At 40.6% G+C, this 22987-nt stretch overlaps 1 protein-coding gene and 1 long non-coding RNA gene across 2 annotated transcripts in view; both read right to left on the bottom strand.

Annotated features, from left to right (window-relative positions):
* The window catches only part of LOC104870603, a 17117-nt gene extending 10836 nt beyond the window's left edge, over positions 1 to 6281 (bottom strand). Inside the window, exons 1-2 of the long non-coding RNA XR_004516540.1 lie at positions 6215 to 6281; positions 4410 to 4522 (exon numbers count right to left, since the gene is read on the bottom strand). This is a non-coding gene — a long non-coding RNA (uncharacterized LOC104870603). The remainder of the gene's footprint in view (positions 1 to 4409; positions 4523 to 6214) is intronic.
* A 373-nt stretch (positions 6282 to 6654) lies between these two features.
* The window catches only part of Zkscan8 (zinc finger with KRAB and SCAN domains 8), a 20852-nt gene continuing 4519 nt past the window's right edge, over positions 6655 to 22987 (bottom strand). Inside the window, 6 exon segments of the mRNA XM_010636275.3 lie at positions 6655 to 6900; positions 6902 to 7083; positions 7085 to 7345; positions 20191 to 21074; positions 21738 to 21861; positions 22164 to 22255. Of these exon segments, the coding sequence (XP_010634577.2) occupies positions 6711 to 6900; positions 6902 to 7083; positions 7085 to 7345; positions 20191 to 21074; positions 21738 to 21861; positions 22164 to 22255 (1733 nt within the window). The 3' untranslated portion in view covers positions 6655 to 6710.

The following is a 22987-nucleotide window of genomic DNA, read 5'->3' as shown; positions in this document are numbered from 1 at the left end:
CCCCCCCAAATATAAAGACCCAATCCAAAAATGGGTATCTGAAATGAACAGACATTTCTCAAACAAAGAAGTAAAAGCAGCAAGTAAATATATGAAAAAATGTTCCATATCAGTGGTTATTCGAGAGATGCAGATGAAAACAACACTGAGATTCCACCTCACCCCACAACTTTGCTATCAACAAATTTGCCATCAACAAATCACACAATAACAAATGTTGGCGGGGTTGTGGGGAGAAAGGAACCCTTCTCCATTGTTGTTGGGAGTGCAGACTGGTGCAACCACTATGGAAATCAATATGGAGATACCTCAAAGAGCTGGGACTAGAGGTTCCAGGCATCCCTCTGCTGTGTATCTTTCCAAAAGAATTAAAAGAAAAATATCATAGTGATATATGTGCACCAATGTTTATAGTGGCACAGTTTGTAATAGCTAAAACTTGGAAACAGCCCATTTGCCCATCTGTTGGAAACTGGATAAAGAAATGTTTTTTCTATAAAATGGAATAATACTCAGCCATAAAGAATGAGAAATTAGAGTCATTCATAGGAAAATGGATACATATTGAGGATATATGCTTAAGTGAAATAAATAAGTCACACATGTATAAATACCGAATAGTCTCTCTGGCATGAAAAACTGTAATAGTATACAAGATCCTAATGGGATAATTAATAGTGTGAAATAGGAAGAAAAGGGCTAAAGTGTAGGGAAAGTGGGAAGGTAGGGGAAAGGGAACAAGGGAAAAGCAAAAAATATGAGAAAATGAAAAAATGAAAATAAAGTGTTTGTAAATGGGGAGTGGGGGAGGAGGTGAAGGGAGGGCAGAGACAAGGGGAAAAAATGAGAACAAGACCTGTCATGTGAAGGTAAAGGATCCCAGTAATGAATGTAACTGTATTGTATACATAGATTGTACTAATAAACTCAATTAAAAAAAAAAAGGAAGATACTTCTCAGATGAACAATTCGAAATGGCAAAGAAATATATGAAAAAATGTTCAGCATCACTGGTCATTTGAAAGATGCCAATTATCACATCACTGAGATTCCACTCACTCCAGAAAGAATGGGTGCTATCAAGAAATCAAATCAGTAACAAATGCTAGAGGGGCTGTAGGGAAAAAGGAATCTTTCTTCACTTTTGGTGGGAGTGGAGACTGGTGCAATTGCTGTGGAAATCAGTGTGGATATTTCTCGAAAAACTAAAACTAGAGGTTCCACTTGGCCCAGCTATACCTCTTCTTTGGTGTCTTTCTGAAAGTATTAGAAGCATCATAGCACAGTGATATATGCACACCCATGTTTATTGCAGCACAGTTTGTAATAGCTAAATCTTGAAACAGCCCAAATGCCCATCAACTGATGAGTGGATAAAGATGTATTTCTTAAAATACAATGGAGTACTACTCTGCCACAAAGAAGGATAAGCTTCAGATATTTATAGCTAAATGGATGGATCTTGAGACCATACTCTTAAGTGAAATGAACTGGACACACTAAATACCACATTGTTTCTCTGGTGTGAGAAATTCAATGTGGAAACAAGAACTGAGATATATAATGGATGTTGGGAAGTGGGCAGAAAGTGTTCAAGTGGGAACAGGAACAAGGGAGGAGTGAGTGAGGAAGGAAGGAAGTGAAAATAGAAGGAAAAAATGGAAACAAAGCTTTTGTACATAGGGAGGGGAAGGGACTTGAGCAGGAAGATGGGATAAAAAATAGATTAATTAGGGCTGGTGATTTAGCTTAGTGGTTCTGCTGCCTGCCTTGCAAGTGCAAGATCCCAATTTTGACTCCCAATAAACCCCCAAAAATTAAATTTTTTAAAACTTTAAAATATTAAAAATGTTTTTCTTTGGTTTTTACTCTTTGCTATATTCTTTCTATATATTACACCCCACATTCTTTTCTCATTATTTAACACTATTCTCATTATTCTCTTTTATGAGCATGTCTGTGTATTTGTGTCACGATTACTCACTTCTTTTTTTTTACCCCAGTACAGCTTTCAGATGGTAAGGGAATTCTCCACTGTTCATTTATACCCCTTTCTACTTTTATCTATATCTCCTTGCCTGACTTCTTTCCCTTCAGTATTTTTTGTTTGTTTGTTTTTTGTTCTTTTTTCATTCTCACAGTAAGAGGGTCTCAGCGGATTTACTTGGGAAAGCCCCCAATAAAAAAGCATGAAGTATCTGGGCTAGAAATGCAGATACATCTATTGGCATGGTTGAACAGGGGTCAGAGTCTTTGACTACAATTCCTTTCCAAGGCTACAGTCCACTGGCTGTGCCACAGGTCTGATGTAGGGGAGGGTAGCTTTCCTTCATGAGAAGTAAGGCCTTTGTAACTCCCTGTAGTTAGGCTGAAACATCACATGAAGAAATGTGCCCTAGAACCTGACTCCTCAGGTAGGGTGATTTGTTCCACTGAAGCCCAAAACATAATGCAAAGCTATGATAATAAGATAAACATGGGTTTTGATGCAGGACTAGCCAACTAATATCATGGAACATGATAGCTAAATCAGAAAGAGATCTATTCCTGTATGGGCAGTTAACATATGGCAAAGTGGCAGTGTAGAACAGTTGGCAAAAACCAGTCTTTTTTGTAAGTAATGCAGTATCAACTGAATATGCATATGGGCAAACAATGAAATCTGACTTTACATGTTGATGTATAGCAATAGATTTCAAATGGAATACAGATGTAAATGGGAAAGCAAACTGTACCATTGTTAAGATTATGGAGGTTATCTTCTTCATGATTTCAAGGTGGAAAGAACTCTTCATTTAAAAAAACAAAACAGGCCAGGCGTGGTGGTGCACGCCTGTAATCCCAGCACTCGGGAGGCTGAGGCAGGAGGATCACTGTGAGTTCGAGACCAGCCTGAGCTACATAGTGAGTTCCAGGTCAGTCTCACTACATAGTGAGACCCTGTCTCAACCCCCCCCCAAAAAAAACCAAAACACAAACAAACAAAACAAAACAAACAAACAAACAACGAAACGCTTTATAAGATACACAGTTTAAGGTCCGGGGATTTGGCTCAGTGGTTCTGCCACCTGCCTTGTAAGCACAAGGGCCTGAGTTCAATCCCTGAGACCAAAAAAACAAAAAAAACAAAACTCTAAATAAGACACATCCATGAAAATGAAAAGACAGAGAAGCTGAAATAGATTACAATTTAAAAAATAATACTAAATAAGGGGAAAAAATGAGAACCAAGACCTGTCATGTTAGGGTACAGGATCCCAGTAATGAATGTAATGGTATTGTAGACCTAGATTGTACCAATAAACTCAATTAAAAAAAAATAATACTGAACAAAAGACACTCTTAATAGAATACAGTAAATCTGCATTCTATTAGGAGATAGTATTTGCATTTCCTGTGAAAAGGGCTCATATCCAGAATATGTAAATAATTCCTATATTGTGTATGAGAATTGCTTTTTGTTTTGTTTTGTTTTGTTTTGTTTTTGGTACTGGGGATCAAACTCAGGTCCTTGTGCTTGTGAGGCAGGCCAGCGAACTACTGAGCTAAATCCCCAGCCCTTGTGTATAAAAACTGAATGGGAAAATCCAAAAAGAATGACGGCCAATATGTAAGTAGGAGGCCAGCCCATCCTCTTTGTCTAAGAGATGGAACCCTGTCTTGCAAAGTTCCTAGCTGCATAAACCACGGTAGCCTAGGTAAAAGAGTTGCCCTGTCTTTGCAGTGTAGGCACACCCAGCAGGATAGGTAGGAATGTAAAATGCCCACTGAGGACCAATTCCCCCAGCAACAGTACACTGAATCACAGTGTAAAAGGCATTTCCTACTTCACAGTGTTGAAAAACACTGCCACAGAGAACATGTTTCACCATGGTAGCAAACAATGTATTTCACAGTCTGGCCATGGTGATATTACTTCCTTATGTGCATTCTATGAGCAGTCATTGAAAATTTTATCTTCTCCCCCAGATGTACTATGCTTTCTTGCATGCTATTCTCATTGTACCTTCCTTCATTCTTTTTCACAGGGCTTAAGAACTCAGCCCTTCAAACCCACTCCAAGCTTTCATCCTCCTTTGAAACTTTCCCAACTATATCATGAGTACTTATCACACTTTCCTTAGAGCAGAATATTGTACACATCCAGTGGTTTTATTATCCTTTTCTATCTAGTCTGCTTTCTCTGTCCCCCAAAAGAGTAGAAGCCCCTTGAGACTTGACTGCTTGATTTCATTTATTTTTGAATCTAATACCTAGCACAAGGCTTGAATAAAAAGTCATTAATACCTTACTTTGAACTCACAAGGAATAGTCATGTATATACTCTGCACCCCTCACACTGAATTCTTCAATAAAGGAAATTTCTTTTTCCAGAATGTCTGCTCTTTTAAAGTCTTCAGAGTACTTACCACTCACTGCTTAGTATTTATAGTTGAGCTGGTTTTGAGTGGGATGGGTCAGTATTCAGTGCTGATTCCAGAAGAGTATTCTTCACCCAAAGAACTATCTCCATATCTCCATCCTAGAAACAAACCAAGGTAGGAGGGGTCAGAAAGGCAAATACTGAAGAGTATAGGAATGGAGCCAGGCTTGGTGGTGCACTGTAATCCCAGTGGCATGGGAGGCTGAAGTAGACACAATGAAAACTAGGTTACACAGTGAGATCTTGACTCAAAAATCCAGAGTATAGAACTGGGGTGATGGCACATCAAGAAGAAACCACAGCCTCTTTTGATTGCCAAAGGCAGGAAGCAGAGCAAAGAAATTTACATCTTCAAAGGAGCACATCAAGGATAACCTCCTGGTGTTCTGCTGAGGCCCTTCACCCCTACCTATAAGTATGTATTAAATTTTTTCTAACATTCTCATGTTCTGAATGAAGTTCTTTCTCTTCAACTTAGTGTAGCTCAGTGGTGGAATACTTGCATAACGTGTGAGGCCCTGGATTTGATCTCCAGGACTGAAAACATAAAAAATGAGCTCCAGAACCATGATGTTCTCTGCCTTCAATTCAGGCCTAATGACTTGGAAAGGGTGGTAGCACTACATCAACACTGAGACTTTCTAATGTGCTTTCTTACTTATATTTGTAACCTCAGTGCCTGGTGATCATAGCTGGCTCACAGCTTCATGGTGACCTGCCTGAAGCAGTGACACAGCTCCTCTATGAGGCATGGATATCCTTTCACCTAGCCAGAGAGTGTCACCTGCCACTTGTTCAGAATGTGGATGAAAGCAACCTGCAATTTCTATCAATTAGTATTTATCTAGACCCTCTCTTAAGTTAACTTTCAAGGATCAGAAGAATTTCAGGATTTTTTAACCAGAAATGAGAAATCACAGTTAAAATAGAGAAGGGGTAAAAAAAAAAAAAACTATAAAGTAATTATAAAGTCCAAATTCCTTGCCCGAGTTTCACATACAGTTTAGAGATTACAATTAGGAAATCTGCTAGATAGGTCCTCTGGGAGTCCCACAGACAATAACAAAAACATGTTCCAAACTGAACTCATGAACTTTCTACCACCTTTCAAATCTGAGCTTTTCTCATTGCTATTAGGTGTGATGCCTCACATAGTCACTTAAGTAAATCCTTGAAAGTCACCCTAAAACCAGTGCCAACTCCAATGAAATCTGTTTCCTCTTGTCTTTCTTTGAGACAGGTTCTCATTATGTAGTTTTGGCTGACCTTGAACTCACTAAATTGCTCAGGTTGGCTTCAAACTCAGGGCCATCCTCCTGCCCCAGCCTCCCAAGTGTTGGGACTACAGGTGTGTACCACCATGCCCAGCTTCCTCCTGGGCCCCTCATCTCTAAGCCTTTGCATATGCCACACCACACCCAGAAATATACTCAAGGAAAGGATAAGGTGTCAGAAATAGAAGCTCCTTGCAAGATTATTTTTGTTTTGGTTGAGGAATTTCAGGCAAGTTCAAGGGTTTTTTTGTTTTGTTTTTGTCAGCAAATCAAGAAGTCTGGGGCTTTTTATTTGCTTATTTATTTGTTGATTTTTTGAGATAAAGTCTCACTATGTAGGTCAAGCTGATCTTGAACTTACTATGTATCCCAGGCTGGCCTCAAACTCAGCAATCTTGCCTCAGCCTCCCAAGTGCTGGAATTACAGGTGTGCACCACCTTGCCCGGGGGCGAGGGCTTATTAAGAAAAAAAACAAAACTATTTTTTTTATAGTAACTTATCTACTGGGATTCCTACCTAGAGATATTCTGCCTTCTGTAAGGAGGTCAATCATGTAGTTAGTCATCCCTGAAAACCAAGAGGTACATCAAAAGCAAAGACAGACCAGCAGGTCACTACTTTCAGAATCAAGGAGGATATATGGTCTCTCTCTCATCAATCAACATGTTTCCAATTTGAAAATTTAATGCTTGATCTGTAAGACTGGTAGCAATAAAAACAAAGGCTTGCACAAAGAGAAATAAACATAATTATTAGCTTTTACTAAACACAACCTATATTCTGAAGTATGATTTTTGAATGGCTTTACCTGACAAGTTGTCAGACTGAATTCTCAGAAGTTATCTTACAGCCATAGACATTCTGCTGATGGAGTCACTTTCAGTGACTTTTCACTTCTTCAGTATTCCAGGGGATTAAAATATCAAGTAAAGCTTTTATATTTTATTGTCCTTTACGTCTGACAGTTACTTCTGATGTACGATGAGGCTTCTCAGTATCTTCACTACATACATCATGGATGACACTTTCCTTTGGCATATATTTTCTGGTGCTTAGTAAGATCTGAGCTTCCACGGAAGGCTTTTCCACACTCATCACACTCATACGGTTTTTCTCCAGTGTGAATTCTCTGGTGATGAATAAGAGTTGGGATCTGACTGAATGCTTTTCCACACTCCCCACACTCATAGGGCTTTTCTCCAGTGAATCCTTTGATGGTTAATGAGGGCTGAGTTCACATAGAAGCCTTTTCCACACTCCTTACACTCATATGGCTTCTCTTCTGTGTGGATTCTCTGATGTTTGATAAGGACTGAGCTCACACTGAAAGCTTTCCCACACTCATCACACTCATATGGTTTCTTACCAGTGTGGATTCTCTGATTGATGCTTGATGAGGTCTGAGCTCACACTAAATGCTTTGCCACATTCATCACACTCATATGGTTTCTCACCAGTGTGGATTCTCTGATGTATAATCAGGTGTGCCCTCACACCGAAGGCTTTCTTATACTCACTATGGATTCTTTCGTTTAGAGTGAAATTTGAGCGCACACTGAAGGCTTTTCCACGGTGATCACACTCATAGGGTTTCTCTCCTGTGTGGATTCTCTGATATTGAACAAGGCCCGAGCTATGGGCAAACTTCTTTCCACATTCACTGCATTTATACTCTCTTTCTTCTGTAGGCCTGTCTTCAGGGTTTTTTAACTGGTCCTCAAACTGAGAGACCTTTTTATATTCAGGAATCTGTAAAGAATTCCCATTATATTTGCTCAAGAACTTTTGGTGTGGGTTCATCCTTACAAAAATCTTCCCTTTAATGTTGAAACCTCATTTACAACTGTGGTCTTGATTCCTGAAGTAATAAATGTATTTTTCAAATGTATTTCTTGCTGCTAAATCAATATAACATAATATAGACTTAACCAGGGGCTTTCAAACATGTTCAGTAATCTTGTGACACATCAATCATCTAATAACAAGATAAAATGGTTTCATTCAGCTTGTACTAAGACACAGTTAACATTGTAGATACTGCAATGAACAGCTAACTCACTTAGGTATTAAAGCCTATCTTCTATAAAGGTATCTTTAAAAGATCCTGAATACAGGGCCAGGGATTTAGCTCAGTTTTGGTGGCCTATTTAAAAATCATGAGGGCTGGGTATGTAGCTCAATGATAGAGATAAAGCACTTGCCTAGTATGCATATGCCCTGGGTTTGAACCTTAACACCAGAAGAAAATATAGTTCCTACCTTTGAAGAATTTTTATCATTAATTAGAAAATCATAGAAATTGAACACATTTGAAGATATGGTAGATGAAGCATTACAAGAACAGAGAATATAGAGGAACAGAAATTTACCTCTTAAGTTTCAAAAGATGACAATACATCGGCAGGTACGTTTCTCAACTGACGTGTCCACACTACTTGAGATAGAAGAGACATGAAGTAAAAAATGCCGATCTTTGCTGCTGTAGCAGCTACTGGTGCTACGATAAACGGTATCTTAGAAACAGTCCTCTCTTTTGCAATTGTGACACAGCAATCCTTTCAGGAAGTCCCACCAGTTCATTCCTCTATAGTTCAGACTAATGCATGAAACTGCTGCCATTCTCTTAGCCCTGGGAACAAACTCAATTTTGTTTACAAACTAGATAAATTTGCTCTAAACTCAAATTACTACTATTGCCTTCCTCTGATCTTTTCTACTTTATAAATCTCAACATGATCAACTGTCAGTCTGCACCCTTGATGTGATCAAAATGGCATTTTACTCTGTGCTCTTCCTCTCCAAACCCCATTATTCGGTGCGACAACACCACCATAAAACCCCCGAACAAAAACGAAACAAAACAAACCCGGTGAAATCCCAACTGACTTACAGTTTACAGACAAAACCTCAAAACAATACAAGGGAGAGCGCATGACCCAGGGCCAAGTGAAAACCAGGTCTCTCCATTCGTCCGATGGAACTCAGCCTGGTAAGCAATGTGAGTGGGCCACTGCTGTGAAGAGGGGCTAAGGAGCCCGGGCAGAGTGGCGGTGCTGGACCGAGAGCTGGCTGCCTTCGCTGTGCAGGAAGGGAAGAGGAGAAGAGGAAAGGGGACACGAGCCAGAAGGGACTGGAGGGACAAGGATTAACAGGCCGAAACCTCTCCAACCCGCGCCTGTCCAGGCAGCCAGGACTGTGCGCGCCCGCGAACATCGACCTGCGAGACACGGCGGAGAACTGGGTAGCAAGCTATAGCGAACAGCCGACTTCCGGCGAGGGCACCTGGTTTCCGCTCTAGGATCCCCGAGGCTTCCCTCTCACTGGTCCCCCAACCGACAGAAGGCATTGAAGGAAGGATTTCACTTCCCCTGTGGAAGGAATCTTATACCTTTTATTTCCGTCTACCCTGCAGGGCAGACATTAAAGCCCTCCTCTCATATAAACTGACAAATACATTTTCTAAAGTGAGAACTAATGAAACAGCCTAGGTGGTGTGAACCGTGAGACGTGTGCCTCTCAGTGGGCAGGGATTAGGATTTAGAGCCTAATCTCAAAATTAATTCATAAATTTAACACCATTTCAATAAAAATATCAATTTTTAAAGAAGATTTTAGCATTTAAATAGAAAAATAATACCTGTAAAAAAAATGAAAAAGAAAAAGGTCATTTAAGGGGGGACCTGTCCTAAGGATTTTAAAGAAGACATAATTGTGTCTCCAGGCAAATGATACAAAATAGAAAGTCCTGCAATAGACACCATCACACGCAGAAACAAGGTGTAATAGAAATAGCACACATGAAAAGAAGTAAAATGTATGGGGAAACTGGATGATCATCCAGTAAGGCATTAAATTGGATTCCTACCTCACTACATACTAGGAAGTATTTTCAACAAATCAAAGTTCTGAATATTAAAAAATAAAACCATAAACGTATCAGATGTTAAGTGTAAGCAAGTGTCTTTTATAACCTCACTGTAGAAAGATCTTCCTAATGATGAGCCCAAATCCAGAGGCCATAAATTTAAAAACGGATAAATCTGACCCATAGAATAAAAATTACTGCAAAATAGGGCCAGGCGTGGTGGTGCACGCCTGTAATCCCAGCACTTGGGAGGCTGAGGCAGGAGGATAGCTGTGAGTTCTAGACTAGCCTGAGCTACAGAGTGAGTTCCAGGACAGTCTCAACTACATAGTGAGACCCTGTCTCAAAAAACCAAAATAAATAAATAAAAAAAAACAAAATTACTGCAAAAAAAAAAAAAAAAACAAACCCTCAAGTAAAAGTCAAAGACAAAATATTCAGAACATATTAAGACCTTATCTCGGACAATGGTCAATAAACATGGAGCTCCTGAACAATGAAACTGTGGGAATGATAGAGCTGAGTTGGATTTTTCCTGTTCCAGCCTCTTAGTAGTCTGAAGCATTCAGGACATCCTTGTTAGGAGATCGCACATGTTAAAATATAACCCGCCCCAGCCATTTTATATTTTACTTCCGGGTTCTTTCCCGACTCTGAGTCCTTTCTCCCGCCGAAATTGTAAAGCGCGAAACTAGAGCCTCTCCAAAGTGCGAAATTCAAAAGACAACCTGGCTTGCGATAGGATAACAAAGACCGCTCCTCTCAAGGAAGGATCTTCCGCTGCCCGCCCTATAAGTATCCCAGTACTTCCTCTTCTCACTCTGCCCTCCGCCTCCTGCTCACCTCCCCATAATAAAAATCTCCTGCCGGACCTCTCGGTGCGTGAGTGGTATAATTGGGTAAGGGGCACCCAAAGGGGGCTCGAGACCCCTTTCAATCCTGATTCCACTAAGTAGTAGTTTCTTTTGTTTTGTTTTTAGAGGCTTGGGCTGGGGATGTGGCTCAACCATACAGCATGTGCTAGAAACTGTGAGTTCAAACTTTACCAGTGAAGGGGATGGAAAAGGGGACAGTCTATAGGCCCCTTATTTCAAGAGGAAACCAGAATACCAAAGCTTAATGTTTACAGCTGTCAAGTAGAGGAAAGAATCTCTTCAACTGACATTTCAATGGTGTGTTCCCAGTGGCACTGGAGAGAGAATTATTCTTCCTCTGATCCCTGAGCTGGCATTTTTTTGGCAGGTTATTTTCTATGTGCAAGAGTTGGGACCCAGAAAAAAAACTAAACATATGAATGTATGATGGAATCATTATAGAAAGCAAGAAATTAAAGCAGAACAGGTCATCCCAAGGAGGTGAGGCAAGGAAGATATAATTACAGTGAATATCTGGATAGTACTTGTGTGTCAGGGTTTTTTTTTTCTTTCTTTTTTCTTTTTTTGGTACCAGGAATCAAAATCAGGTCCTTGAGCTTGCAATGCAGGTGGAGAAACCACTGAGCTAAATCTCCATCCCTGTATCAGGAATGTTTATATGATCCTCTTACCAGCTCTCAAAAAATGGTTTTTATCATCCTCATTTATACACGAGGAAATAAAGGAAACATTTTGTAAATTGGCCAAAATCACAAGTAGTCTGATTTTAGACTTAAGAGTAGGGAAGACAGCCAGAGAAATCTTTTAAGACACTACAAGTTTTAAGGTGGTTTTATAAATACCTCTTCCTTCCCACCTGCTATCTGGGTCCATCCACTTCCTCAACGTTTAGCTACTTCCTCGAAGATAACCTAGCAACCTAGAATCCCCACTCCCCTACCAGTACTGCTTCCCAGTACCAGAACTGATGTTCCTCAGGTGGGACGGTCAGGAACTGGCTTCAGCCAATGTCAACAGAGTTGCTGGAGCCAGCTCAAACGGTGCTGGCCTGGAGAATCCTGTTAATAGAATCCTTGGGGGCTGGGGATTTAGCTCAGTGGCACCGCACCTGCCAAATGCAAGTGCGAAGTCCTGAGTTCGATCCCTGACACAAAAAAAGAAAAAAAAATTATTGGGACCAGCAAAACCAGCTTCTCTAAAGTTGCAGCTATGCACCTTTCCTATAGTCTGCAGTTCAGTAAGATTTCTTTTTGAGGCGTCTTGTCCAGGCACACTTCTGTAAAAGAAACATTATTTTACTCAAAGAAAAGAGAAAGACGAAGACTATTATGGAGAAAAAAAGGTATAAAATTAAATAAGGAGCTAATTTGTCTGTGAGGGCAAGTCCTGGGGAGGACGTCGGACCTTATGAGAACGGCCTCAAGGTTTTTTGAAGGTGTCGCTGGTGTGGATGGAGGTGACTGCTAAAGGGAAAAGCGACCATTAGAAGCTGAAATAGGTATCTATTTTGCATTCAAAAGGAGATGTCAAGAGACCAAGAAATGGAAGTCTTTCTTAAATTTAGAGCACCTACAGTTTTGTCTTTTGTTGGAAAAGCTAGTTGCGGATTGGCAGGCAGTGATACCAATTGTACAGGGAGCGCACTTGTGGTTAGGACTCTATAGATGGCAGGACAAGGGTACAGTCCCAAAAGGAGGCAGAGCCACTGAGCCGTGGACACCAGGCCCTCCAGGGAAGAAGTCTGCAGAGAACATCCATTTCCCTTCCGGAGCAGACAGCTGACAACTCCCAGAAAGCCCCGCGGAAGTCTCCAAGCACTTCCGAGGCTGCCCGAGGGGGCCGGAAGGAGGCGGGGCTTAATGACGCAAGCTTGGAGGAGACGCTGGTTTCCCTTTCCTCCCTGCTTCCTCAGCCAGTAGACAAAACCCTTTGCCTACTTAGCTTCTAACAATAATGATTTTGCTTCCTGAGTTTCTGCCAAGGTAGGGTCTCCCTTAAATCTTGGGACTTAAGGACGCGGTTGGGAAGCATCTACAGCTGGAAGATGCAGATGGGGCCTGCAGAATCCCAGATCAACACACGGTGCCACAGGAACGCTGGTTTTCATGACTAGTGACCTGAAAGCCAGGGATGTATATTCTTTGCGCTGTCTCGAAGATTAGGGTTCAGACACTAGCGCAGGGCTTCCAAAACATGACTGCGTTAGTGTACAATCTCTCGGGCTACTCATGAATTTTAATTCAAGATATCACAGCATGCTGGTTTGGACGTAGAAAAATAAAAGGAATAATTCCTCAAGTGAGATACTTGGAATTATGAGGATCAGCTGTGGGGCCTAACTAGTCAAAAATGAAATGAGAACGGCCTCAAGAAACCTGGATTCTACTTACACATAAAGCACTAAATGAATGACTCCGTGTAAGTGGCCTCTCCTGGCCTCCATTTTCAAAATGGGTTGGAAAAAGAAATAATAGCTCAAAGTATCGTTTTATAGGCTGAATATTTAAATGCAGTGGAACAATGTAGTTATTTCTTCGGCGCACCACACATTTAAACTGATACTCCTGGAGTCCAGTGTTACTAAACCTGTTTAAGAACCACTGATCAAGCGGAGACTTTTATTACTTTATTTTGAGACAGTCTCAGTATGCAATTCAGGCTGGCCTTGAATTCTCTATGTAGACCAAGCTGGTCTGTAACTCGAGGTGACCCTCCTGCCTCAGCCTACCGAGCTAGGACTACAAGTATGCACCACGTCTTGGGGCTGTGTACTACTTAGTATTTAGCCTGCTTTTAAATTTAGGGAATCACGTTTCCCTGACTCATGTGCTTTAAAAGTAGGGTTAACATAGTGTTGAATTTTATGGGCAAACATTGTGATTTGTGATTTTCCTGGAGTTGGTAATTACTCCTTTCTAGTAGCTCCCCAAGGGACTATTTAGGGCCCTTGTTGTCCCCAGAGCTACACTGTTCATACATTGCAGCCCCCCTCTCCCCGCTAAAAGAGATTGCCTCCCCTGCTCCGTGTGTGGAGGCTGAGGTAATGAGACAAGATATGGAAGGTTAGAACTAGATTTGTACTCCCAACACTTGCCACAAGGACTGCATTACTCTTGATACTGGGAAAGCAACTAAATAAATCCTTGCAATGAGCATAGGAGTGCAGCTGGATAGGAGGAATAACTTTTTTTTTCTTTATTTTTTTTATTGTGCTGGGGACTGAACCTTAGCGCTTTGTGCATGCTAAGCAAGTACTCTTCCACTGGGCTACCTCTGTAGGCCTGGAATAATGTCTCATGTCCTAAAGCATAGTAGGATAGCTACAGGTGACACCAACTCAAAAGAGCTAGTAGAGGAGTTTGAATGTCCCAACACAAAGTGTCTGGTGACAGCTATGCCAATTATCTTGACCTAATCATTATAAATCATATACATGTATTGAAATGTCACACTGTATCTCACAAATACGGTTACTGTTTTTTTTTGGGGGGTACTGGGGCTCAAACTCGGAACCTTGCACTTGGGAGGCAAGCGTGGTACCATGGAACTGAGTCAGCTTTTAAAAAGCATTGTCAAAAGTTTATCAAGACCCTGACATGTATGTTGCTATTAACTTCAAACATTAAGGCTTCTTTATTAATCTTAGAAACCACAAAGTATACATTTGTAGGAGTCCCTTAAAGCTGGGGAAATCCTAGTTGTAATGCTATCATTTGATATTTCTTCTTCCTATTTACTTAAATCTAAAGCAGGTTAAACATTTTGGACCAGATAAATGTTTACTGTGAGGTTGTCTTGTGCATGTAGGCTGTTTAACAGGTATATCTACTAGATTCTCAGCGGCCCAACAATGAATGGTACAACCAAGTGTCTCTACACACAGCTAAATTTTCCCCAATGGTTAACTACTGATCTAACCTCAGATACAACAGCCTATTTTTCTCAAGCACTTTTATCATTTTAACTTCCACACAATAGTCTTTAGTGTTTTCTATTTTCTTTATCCATAAATGAATCCAGCCAAGCAAACAAGAGAGCTTCAGATTTCAACCTTAAACACATATACCCTCCTAGAGTTGGATTTTTTGGGCTTTAAAGTGGACCCTCGAGTTACAACAGGTCTGACGAACACTTGGGTTATGACCAAAATTTTAGTTTTAACTTATGACCAAAATCTTGAACTACAACCTGAATGCTCACCGTTTATGCTTCCAGATGGTCTCAGATACAGATTTCAACCTTAAAGAGTTCTGGAAGAACATTTAAATATCCTTTTCTATGGGGGGTTAAATGAGGAATCCTGGATCAACTCTAAGGACATTGAGATCTGCCAGTATACAGGAGAGAGACTGTGTAGAGGAGCCTAAGCCTTCAGTTGACCAACCTGAGTCACAACCAGCCCTTGGGAACCTAATGAGTTTCTAAGTCAAGTCTCCACTTTACTCTTAAGGGAGAGTCAGATTCTGATGTACTACTACTACTGTATATTTTACAGAAATACCTCAGCATTTTTGGGGCACATAGTGGTACGCCTATCATTGAAAGTTGCTTAAAAATGTCTACACATAACACCACAAATAATCCACACCATCATTCAATAAGCATTTATTCAATGCCTACTATGTGCTCAGCACTGTACTAGGCACTAAGGGGTAATGATACAAATATGAAATATTTTTCCTGCCCTCAAGGAGCTTACAGTTTAATTCTGGAAATAAATACAAATGTAAAACTACAACACAGACTTCTAGAAAATAATTGCAGAGCAACATATTAGTAAGTGCATTGATCACAGTAGAAACTCAAGAGGAGTGCCGAGGCAGCACAGACTAAGGGAGGTCTCGGTGTGAGTGAAGTCCATCAGGGGAATCACTCAGAAGGTAGAAAGGAAGATAGGTTTTGAAGGGAGTAATGAACATGAGCTGGGGCTAAACAAAACAATACCATGATAAAGGCACAGAGGCAAGGGCTTATAGGATAGCAGTAGAAAGCTGTAGAAGTTTGCATGTGATGAGTCAAAGTAAACATGCGAGAGTAATGAAGCTGAGGCAGGTTAGGCATGGAGGACAAGGTAATGGAGAACCTGGAACGTCACTGCTCTGAAAGGAGTTACCTGTTCAATGTTCAGTGAAAATGAAGCATCATGAAAATGGAGTTTGAAGAGCATCACTTCAGAAGTTTTATATAAGATGAGGACAGAGAGCAAGCAAAGTGAAAAGAATTACACTAACCTAGGCCTTATGTGATGTGTACCTGCATGAAAGGACATAAGGAGGTGGTAGAGAAGTAAAAGATTAAGGCTTAAAGAAACTAGAATTGGCTTGACAGCAAGATTATGGACAAGGAGAATAGTGGTCAAGGATGACGATATAACTTAAAAAAAAAATGGTGATGAGTCTTTTCAGGGCAGAAAATGAGAGCCAGGTATAGCAGTACATGAACTTTATTATCTTGAAGGTGAAGGCAGAAGTATCACAAGTTTGAGCCTAGTACAGGCATCTTAGCAATAACCTGTTTTAAAGTAAAAAAAATAACAAAAGCTGTGGTAGCTTAGTGTCAAGGCCCTAGGTTTATCCTTGATACTGCAAAAATTAAAAATGAGAGGATAAGAGAGTAATAAGCTTTGTTTTCAGTATCAACTTGTATACATATCGGTGGAAAATCCCACATATCATGAGATGTTACACAGAATGGGAAATATGAAGTCACTCAAACATATAAACAATACAAACAAGGATATAGAAAACAGAGAGCACAACAATAAGATACATTACTGACTAAAGAGCGGAAGAAAAAAACTAAAAAAGAAAAGCCTAAATATTGAACAAAAAGGATCCCAGGAACCAAAGGTGAAGAGAATTCCTGAAATCAAGGGGAAAAAATTCAACAGTAAGAGATGTATTGGGCCAGGGATTCAGCTCAGTGGTTCTGCCTGCCTCGCAAACGCAAGGTCCTCAGTTCAATTCCCGGTAGCACCCCCCAACCCCCCCCAAAAAAAGAGATATACATGAGATTAAGAACAAGAACCTTTTAAAAGCCTTAGTATTTATACAAAAGGAGCCTTAGGATATTTTAACGGAATGATGAGTAAAAAATAAAAAACAAAAACAAAAAAATGAGAAATTTTAAGACTAAATTTAGGAGAAAACTGATTAAAAATAGAAGATGTTGGAAAAATCAGTAATGACTGAGGAAAAATAGAATGGCAGGTGGAGATGGGTGACAGGGTGGAGTTTCCATGTTTTATGTTGCACATGAATTTAACTATTGTCATCTTCACTGTCCATCTGCCCAGCCCAGAACATGGATTTATTTTTTCCTCCAGAATTTTACTGTTCCTTAGGCAGTTGAGAGGGAAATGTATCAGAATGTATGTTATTACTGCTTGATCCTCCCAGGTACTCTTTTAAACATGTTTTATTTATATAATTTAGCTTTGTAGAATGCATCAAAAGCATCATTTAAAGATGGTGTAACTCCAAATGCTATTTTCAACCAATTTTCCAGGAACTGCAATTGATTTGCACCTTCTAGACATTACCTTACCCAGGACCTCTCATAACCTGACTTATGTGCTTTCTAAATGACTGGTTAGAGTGTTCATTGTAGGTATCAGAGCAGTGGTCAGGAGCACAGGTTCTACAGCCAGACTGGTAGGATAGAAACTTAATCCATCATAGGCAGGAGATGCTTAATATAGGGTTTGGCAGCTGATATCACCTGGAACTTGGAACCAAGCGTAAAGTAAAACGGCTAGCTAGTAAAGCACTGTATTTCTACCATACCAGTTGGCCTGCCTCACTGAGATCTTTGATCTTCAGTGCCTCTCCCAAGACTGTTGGATGGCAACAGAATTACACAAGTATCATGCCAGATGCTAAAATGAGAAGCTAAGAATGAGCCAAAAAATACCAGTGTAAAGTTCACAATCAAAATCTGCAAAATAAGAGAGAACAGATGCCATTCATCTTAGTCATGTTACTTTCTCTGAATTATGACAGATGTTTAATTAATAATTCTGAGATTTAAGTGATCTGGCTATACATTACTCTGCATACTGCTGCCAAGAGATGCCAGAATATAGGCATTTCATCATGTTGCTCTGCTAAAAAGCTTTTTATTGCAACTGATGACAAGTGCTCATCTGAAGAACCTGAAAGGTGTACATACATATGCATGTGTGGGTGTACGTGCAGCTTCCCTGACAGTGGACTCACCTTATGAAAGAGCTGCACACAGTGGAGCACTGGGACCAGGCAGAATCAGTAGCACAGAGGATAAGGCACAACCAAAGCAAAGGACAAGGACCTGGATACCAGATTTACTTGTTTCTGGTTTGTGAAAATTTCAAGAGCAGGGAAATAGGAATGGTAATTTATGTGTCAAAAAAGAAGAGGGGCTGGGAGATGTAGTTCAGTGGTACAGAATTTGCCTAGCAGGCACAAGGCCCTGGGTTCAATTCTCAGCACACAAAAGAGAGAAAAAAAACAAAGGGTAAGAAAATAAAAAGAACAAATCTGAAAAAAGTAACCAAGGCAACCAGGATGACAAGGGAGGAATGGGTACCAATGGCTCCATGAAACAAACAGTAATAATCTCAGAATTGTTAATGGTCAAGGTGGCTCACAGGGACATAAAGATATTATGGGGAAAGAATTTATGAATCAAAGGTTAACCTCAATGAGGTTTTATAATTGATTTTTAACATCGATCAGAAAACAACACGACTGTTATACCTTTTCAGGACAGTCACAGTGTGAAATGGCATTATTTCTCTTGGAAGTTTTGTCAGAACATATATAATTGGTCTTCTGAATAGATGGGATAATTTTCTTGAGGGTTAATTTTTGAAAGCAAAAGTTATTGAATTCCAAATTCAATGAGTAAGTGGGTAATCAATTGGTCAAAACAGAATTCAGTCAAGAGTAATAGACGATTTTTTTGTGTGGTTTATAAAATGGGACTTCTAAGAATGTCCTACAGATTTGGAGGAACAGTAACACTATTAAATAATAGTACTTGAGAATATGGAGAACTAACCAATTTAAAGGATACTCTATATTGAATCTGGCATGTCACTTTAAATCAGTCTCAATCAAGATATATCCTGTACAGAGGCCAGGGATTTAGCTCAGTGGTTCCACCGCCTGCCTTGCAAACACAAGGACCCAAGTTTGATCCCTGGTACTAAAAAAAAACAAAAAAAACAAAACAAAACACATATCCCGTACAGGTACAAATTCCCAATGATGACTGTGATCATTATGTATATCTAAAATGTCCCAATAAACTTAATTAATTAGAAAAAACCAATCTCATTGCTATATGAATCCCCTGGAATAGTAAAAGCCCTCAAAGATGATACATAGTTTCTGGAGCTCATAGTTTTACCCTTTGGAGGTCATGGCTGACCTGAGAGATACAAATTCTTCTTACATATTGCTAGCGCTGGACCTCAACCCCTACAGGGTTAATTGTGTGTATTGTTAGGAGATTAGAAATGCTGATTACTGATGGAGTGTACCAGAGTTCAGAAGAAAGGGGAATTGTGAGGTAAGGTATTTGACAGATTGTTAACAAGGCTATTAAATCATACAAGCAAATGGCAAGGACCTGATGGAGAGTGACGTGTGAAGTGCTGCAGCCTTCTGAGGTGGGTCCATGGAAACCACAGAGGCAAGAGCCCCTCTAGTCAAGAGTTGTGCAGGTGGATACGAACCTGAGAGAGCAGTACATAATTGGCCGAAGGGATGATGTAAGTCTTTTGAACACTTTTTGTGTCTTCATTACTCTGCCTACTTTTTGTCCTACATGATGCCATAACTAAGGCAGTGAAAATACCGTTTGTACCCCAGAGTACAGTGGGGAAATGGAAGGACAGAGGTCACCACAAGGGACAAATGTCCAAGCTCAAGAACAGCCAGGTTGAGTCTCCTTTCTCTGTATCACTCCCACAACCATCACTAATGTGTCCCCTTCCTTTGCTGACACAGGTACTGGGATGAGGGTGGTGAAGGATACACACAGATGCTCAGTGACTCAGTGGAGTCAGTAGCGTGACAAATGAAGCAAAATGTTGCAGTGCTGTTAAAAATATAGTATTCTGGGTCTGCATGGGAATATGGATTTCCACCAACTAGAAGGAACATTAGAATAAAAAAATGAAACACTTAAGCATAAACAAACTGTATCTATAAAAACCTCCCTAGATCTAGGCTCTTAAGAAGCTAATTACAAATAAATCTCAGGGAGAGGCTGCCTGGGATGCTACAGCAGCTTCTTAGATGAAGAGCACGAGGGCACCTTCAGGGGAATGTATGGGAGATCACAGGATAAGAAGCAGATGAGCTAGGAGCAGCAGCCTCTCTCAAACTTATAGCTACTCACTGAAAAGACAAAGTTTAGTGTCTTAAGCCATGATAAGCTCTAGTGCTATTTTAAATTTCTAAGAGATGTGTCAGGCTGTTGGACAGTCCACTCCATCAAACCTCCTAAGAAGTCAAGCTAATCCGTCTGTGTCCAGGCACTCAGCCCAACCTACTCAAGAGCTATTCTAACCCTGCTGCCTCTAGATGTTACCATCATTCTTGTTTTTGTTTTTTTTTTAAACTACTGAAAGACTTCACCACCAGTGTATGGTTTTCATGCTGCATAATGCTCAAACTGTTACTGAGGCTTCCTAAACTATGGATTCATTTTTCTCCACTGTGGATTCGCTGATGTCGAATGAGACTTGATCTCTGAATAAAGGCTTTCCCACACTCATTGCATTGATAGGGCTTCTCCCCTGTATGGATTCTCAGATGCTGAATGAGGCCAGTGTTCCCATTGAAAGCTTTTCCACATTCTTTACATTTATAGGGTCTTTCTCCAGTGTGGATTCTCTGGTGTTCAATGAGGCCTGACTTCTGACTGAAGGCCCTCCCACACTCATTGCACTTGTAGGGTTTCTCCCCTGTGTGGCTTCTCTGGTGGCCAATAAGATGTGAGCTCCGCCTGAAGGTTTTCCCACACTCATCACACTCATAGGGCTTCTCCCCAGTATGGATCCTCTGGTGTCCAATGAGGTGTGAGCTATGACTAAATGCCTTCCCACACTCACTGCATTCATAGGGTCTCTCCCCACTGTGGATTCTCTGGTGCAGAATAAGGCCTGCACTCTGGCTGAATGCCTTCCCACACTGGTTACACTGATACGGTTTCTCCCCAGTATGGATTCTTTGGTGCAGGATCAGGCCTGTGTTCTGGCTGAAGGCCTTACCACACTCCTTACAATGGTAGCGTTTTACCTTGTTGTGGATATCCTGATGGGAAAGCAGGGCTGACCTGTAACTGAAGGCTTTACCACACACGTTACACTGATAGGGCTTCTCCCCAGTGTGGATCCTCCAGTGGCGAACAAGGCCTGAGCTTTGAGCAAAACTTTTCCCACATTCATCACATTTATGTCGTCTTTCTTGGGGGGGATTTCCCCGCTGCCTCTCTAATCTGCCCAGAAGGTCCTGGGGTTCTCCATGCTCAAGACCCCTGATAACATCCCCGTTGCATCTGGCAGCTGTCTCTTCATGGGGCTGGATTCCAGCAGATATTACCTGTTTTGAAGTCAATTCCTTGTTCTCATTCCTGGTCTCACCACCTGAAATAAAAATGTAATAAACATCAAGCCAGAATAGCTTCATATTAGATATACTAAAACGAACAAACAAAAAAACTATACACGAGACAGCTATAAGGAGACACAAAACTTCTCTGTCTCCTGCATAGTAGACAAGAGTTTTGTGTGGAATAAAAGAGAAACACCACAGGCCAAATGAGGAAGTAGTTCCATGGAAAAAAGGGTTACTAAGGGGGGAATAAAGTTGGGAAGAGATCAACTGAAGAGCAGTGGAAGCCGAGGAGTGGGAAGAAACATGGGAATATCGAGGTCTGAGGAGAGGGACAGAAAAGGGCAAATGCACCACACAGTCATGGAAAGGGAGGACGAACAGTATATTAGATGAGAAAATCCCGTAAAGCTCTAATAGGAACTGGGAGAAGAAATGCATGACAGAGAAATGCTAGACAGAGGTTAATTTCCAACTGACAAACAGAACAATACCCAAATACAAACTGTGAGGAATTCCTGGGTTGGAAAACAAAGGTTCAGTTTACATCTCGAGAAGTCTCAAACTTGTAACCCTCTGCTGGAGCCTGAGTTTAAACTTAATTATATTTTCCAGTAAGCTCATAGCTACTACGCTACTACACACATAAAAAGAAACCAACAAAATCTTCAGTGGTTAAATTCAGCTCTTCTTACCCAGGGAGAACATGTTCTTACAATTCTCTGGCCTGTTCTCTCTACTTAGATCTTTCTTTGATGGATCTAGAAGCCATTCCTCTTGAATAAGGGATACAGCCATGTCTTCAATCTTCTCCAAAGTCTGAAATAAAACAAAATCATCATTTGAGGCCTGGAACTGTTCCACAATGTCAGAGACCTGCCAGTGTGATGAGAGCATTAAGAGATAGGAATGTAGTAAGGAAAGCGATCTGAATAACTGGGGAGAGGAGGAAAGTGCATTAGATTTCCTGGGGGATAAGAAGGATCAATTTGACACCATGCAAAAGAACGTGAGGCAAGCTTTTTAACAGGAACTGCTACAGAACAGTAGGGACATAGGGTAGCCACTAAAACCACTAACAACCAGAGCTGTGGCATTTTAGTAAGAAGTGCACAACTCACCTGGAACCCTGTATTGTGAATTGTGGATGTCATCTCCTGGTCTCCAGAACTCCCTTTCTGGGAAGGTGTGGGACTCTGAGACATAGACATGGCTGAGAGGAAAAAGAAGCTATGAATGACACAAGCCCTGTCTGTAGTTTTGGAAGCCAGCATTCATCCATTCATTCCAAACTGTGTGTGTATTTCAGCAGACACACATGCCCAAGACATAGAAATAAAGTACCAATATCCTGGACTCTGGGTACATACCTAAAGCTGCCCATAAAACATCTCTATTGTGTGTCCTTAGGCTCAGCCTAAAATGATACTCAAAAAGATAGTAGAAGTTCCTTATAGGAGCTGTTTTCCACTCTTCTCTACCACCAAAACTCTTTGTGCTCATATATATTATTTTTTTAGGTCCTGATCTCCTAGTAAATTGAATATGATAATCAATCTATCTCTCCAACTCAGCTTCCCCTCTTAAATGTCTACCATGACATTCTCAAAAAAAATGATAGGAAAATGTCAAAAGGACACAGGAACCAAACTCAAGGATTTTCCTCTGTCCAAATATGAGATGATTTAAACATCAAAATGAAGACAACAGGGCCAGGGATTTGGCTTAATGGTTCTACCACCTGCCTCACAAGCCCAAGGGCCCAAGTTCAATCCCTGGTACAGAAAAAAAACAAAAAACAAAAAAAAAACCCCCACAATATTTATAGGACAAACAAAAATTTGTACAATACTTTACAACAAATAGTTATATAATGGGCTGGGGATTTAGCTCAGTGGTTCTGCTGCCTGCCTCGCAAGTGCAAGGACCCGAGTTATCCCCAGTA

Source organism: Fukomys damarensis, unplaced genomic scaffold (assembly GCF_012274545.1).
Source record: "Fukomys damarensis isolate Sample0158 unplaced genomic scaffold, DMR_v1.0_HiC HiC_scaffold_10, whole genome shotgun sequence".
Taxonomy (NCBI): domain Eukaryota; kingdom Metazoa; phylum Chordata; class Mammalia; order Rodentia; family Bathyergidae; genus Fukomys; species Fukomys damarensis.
This window is presented reverse-complemented; position numbering and strand designations above follow the sequence as displayed.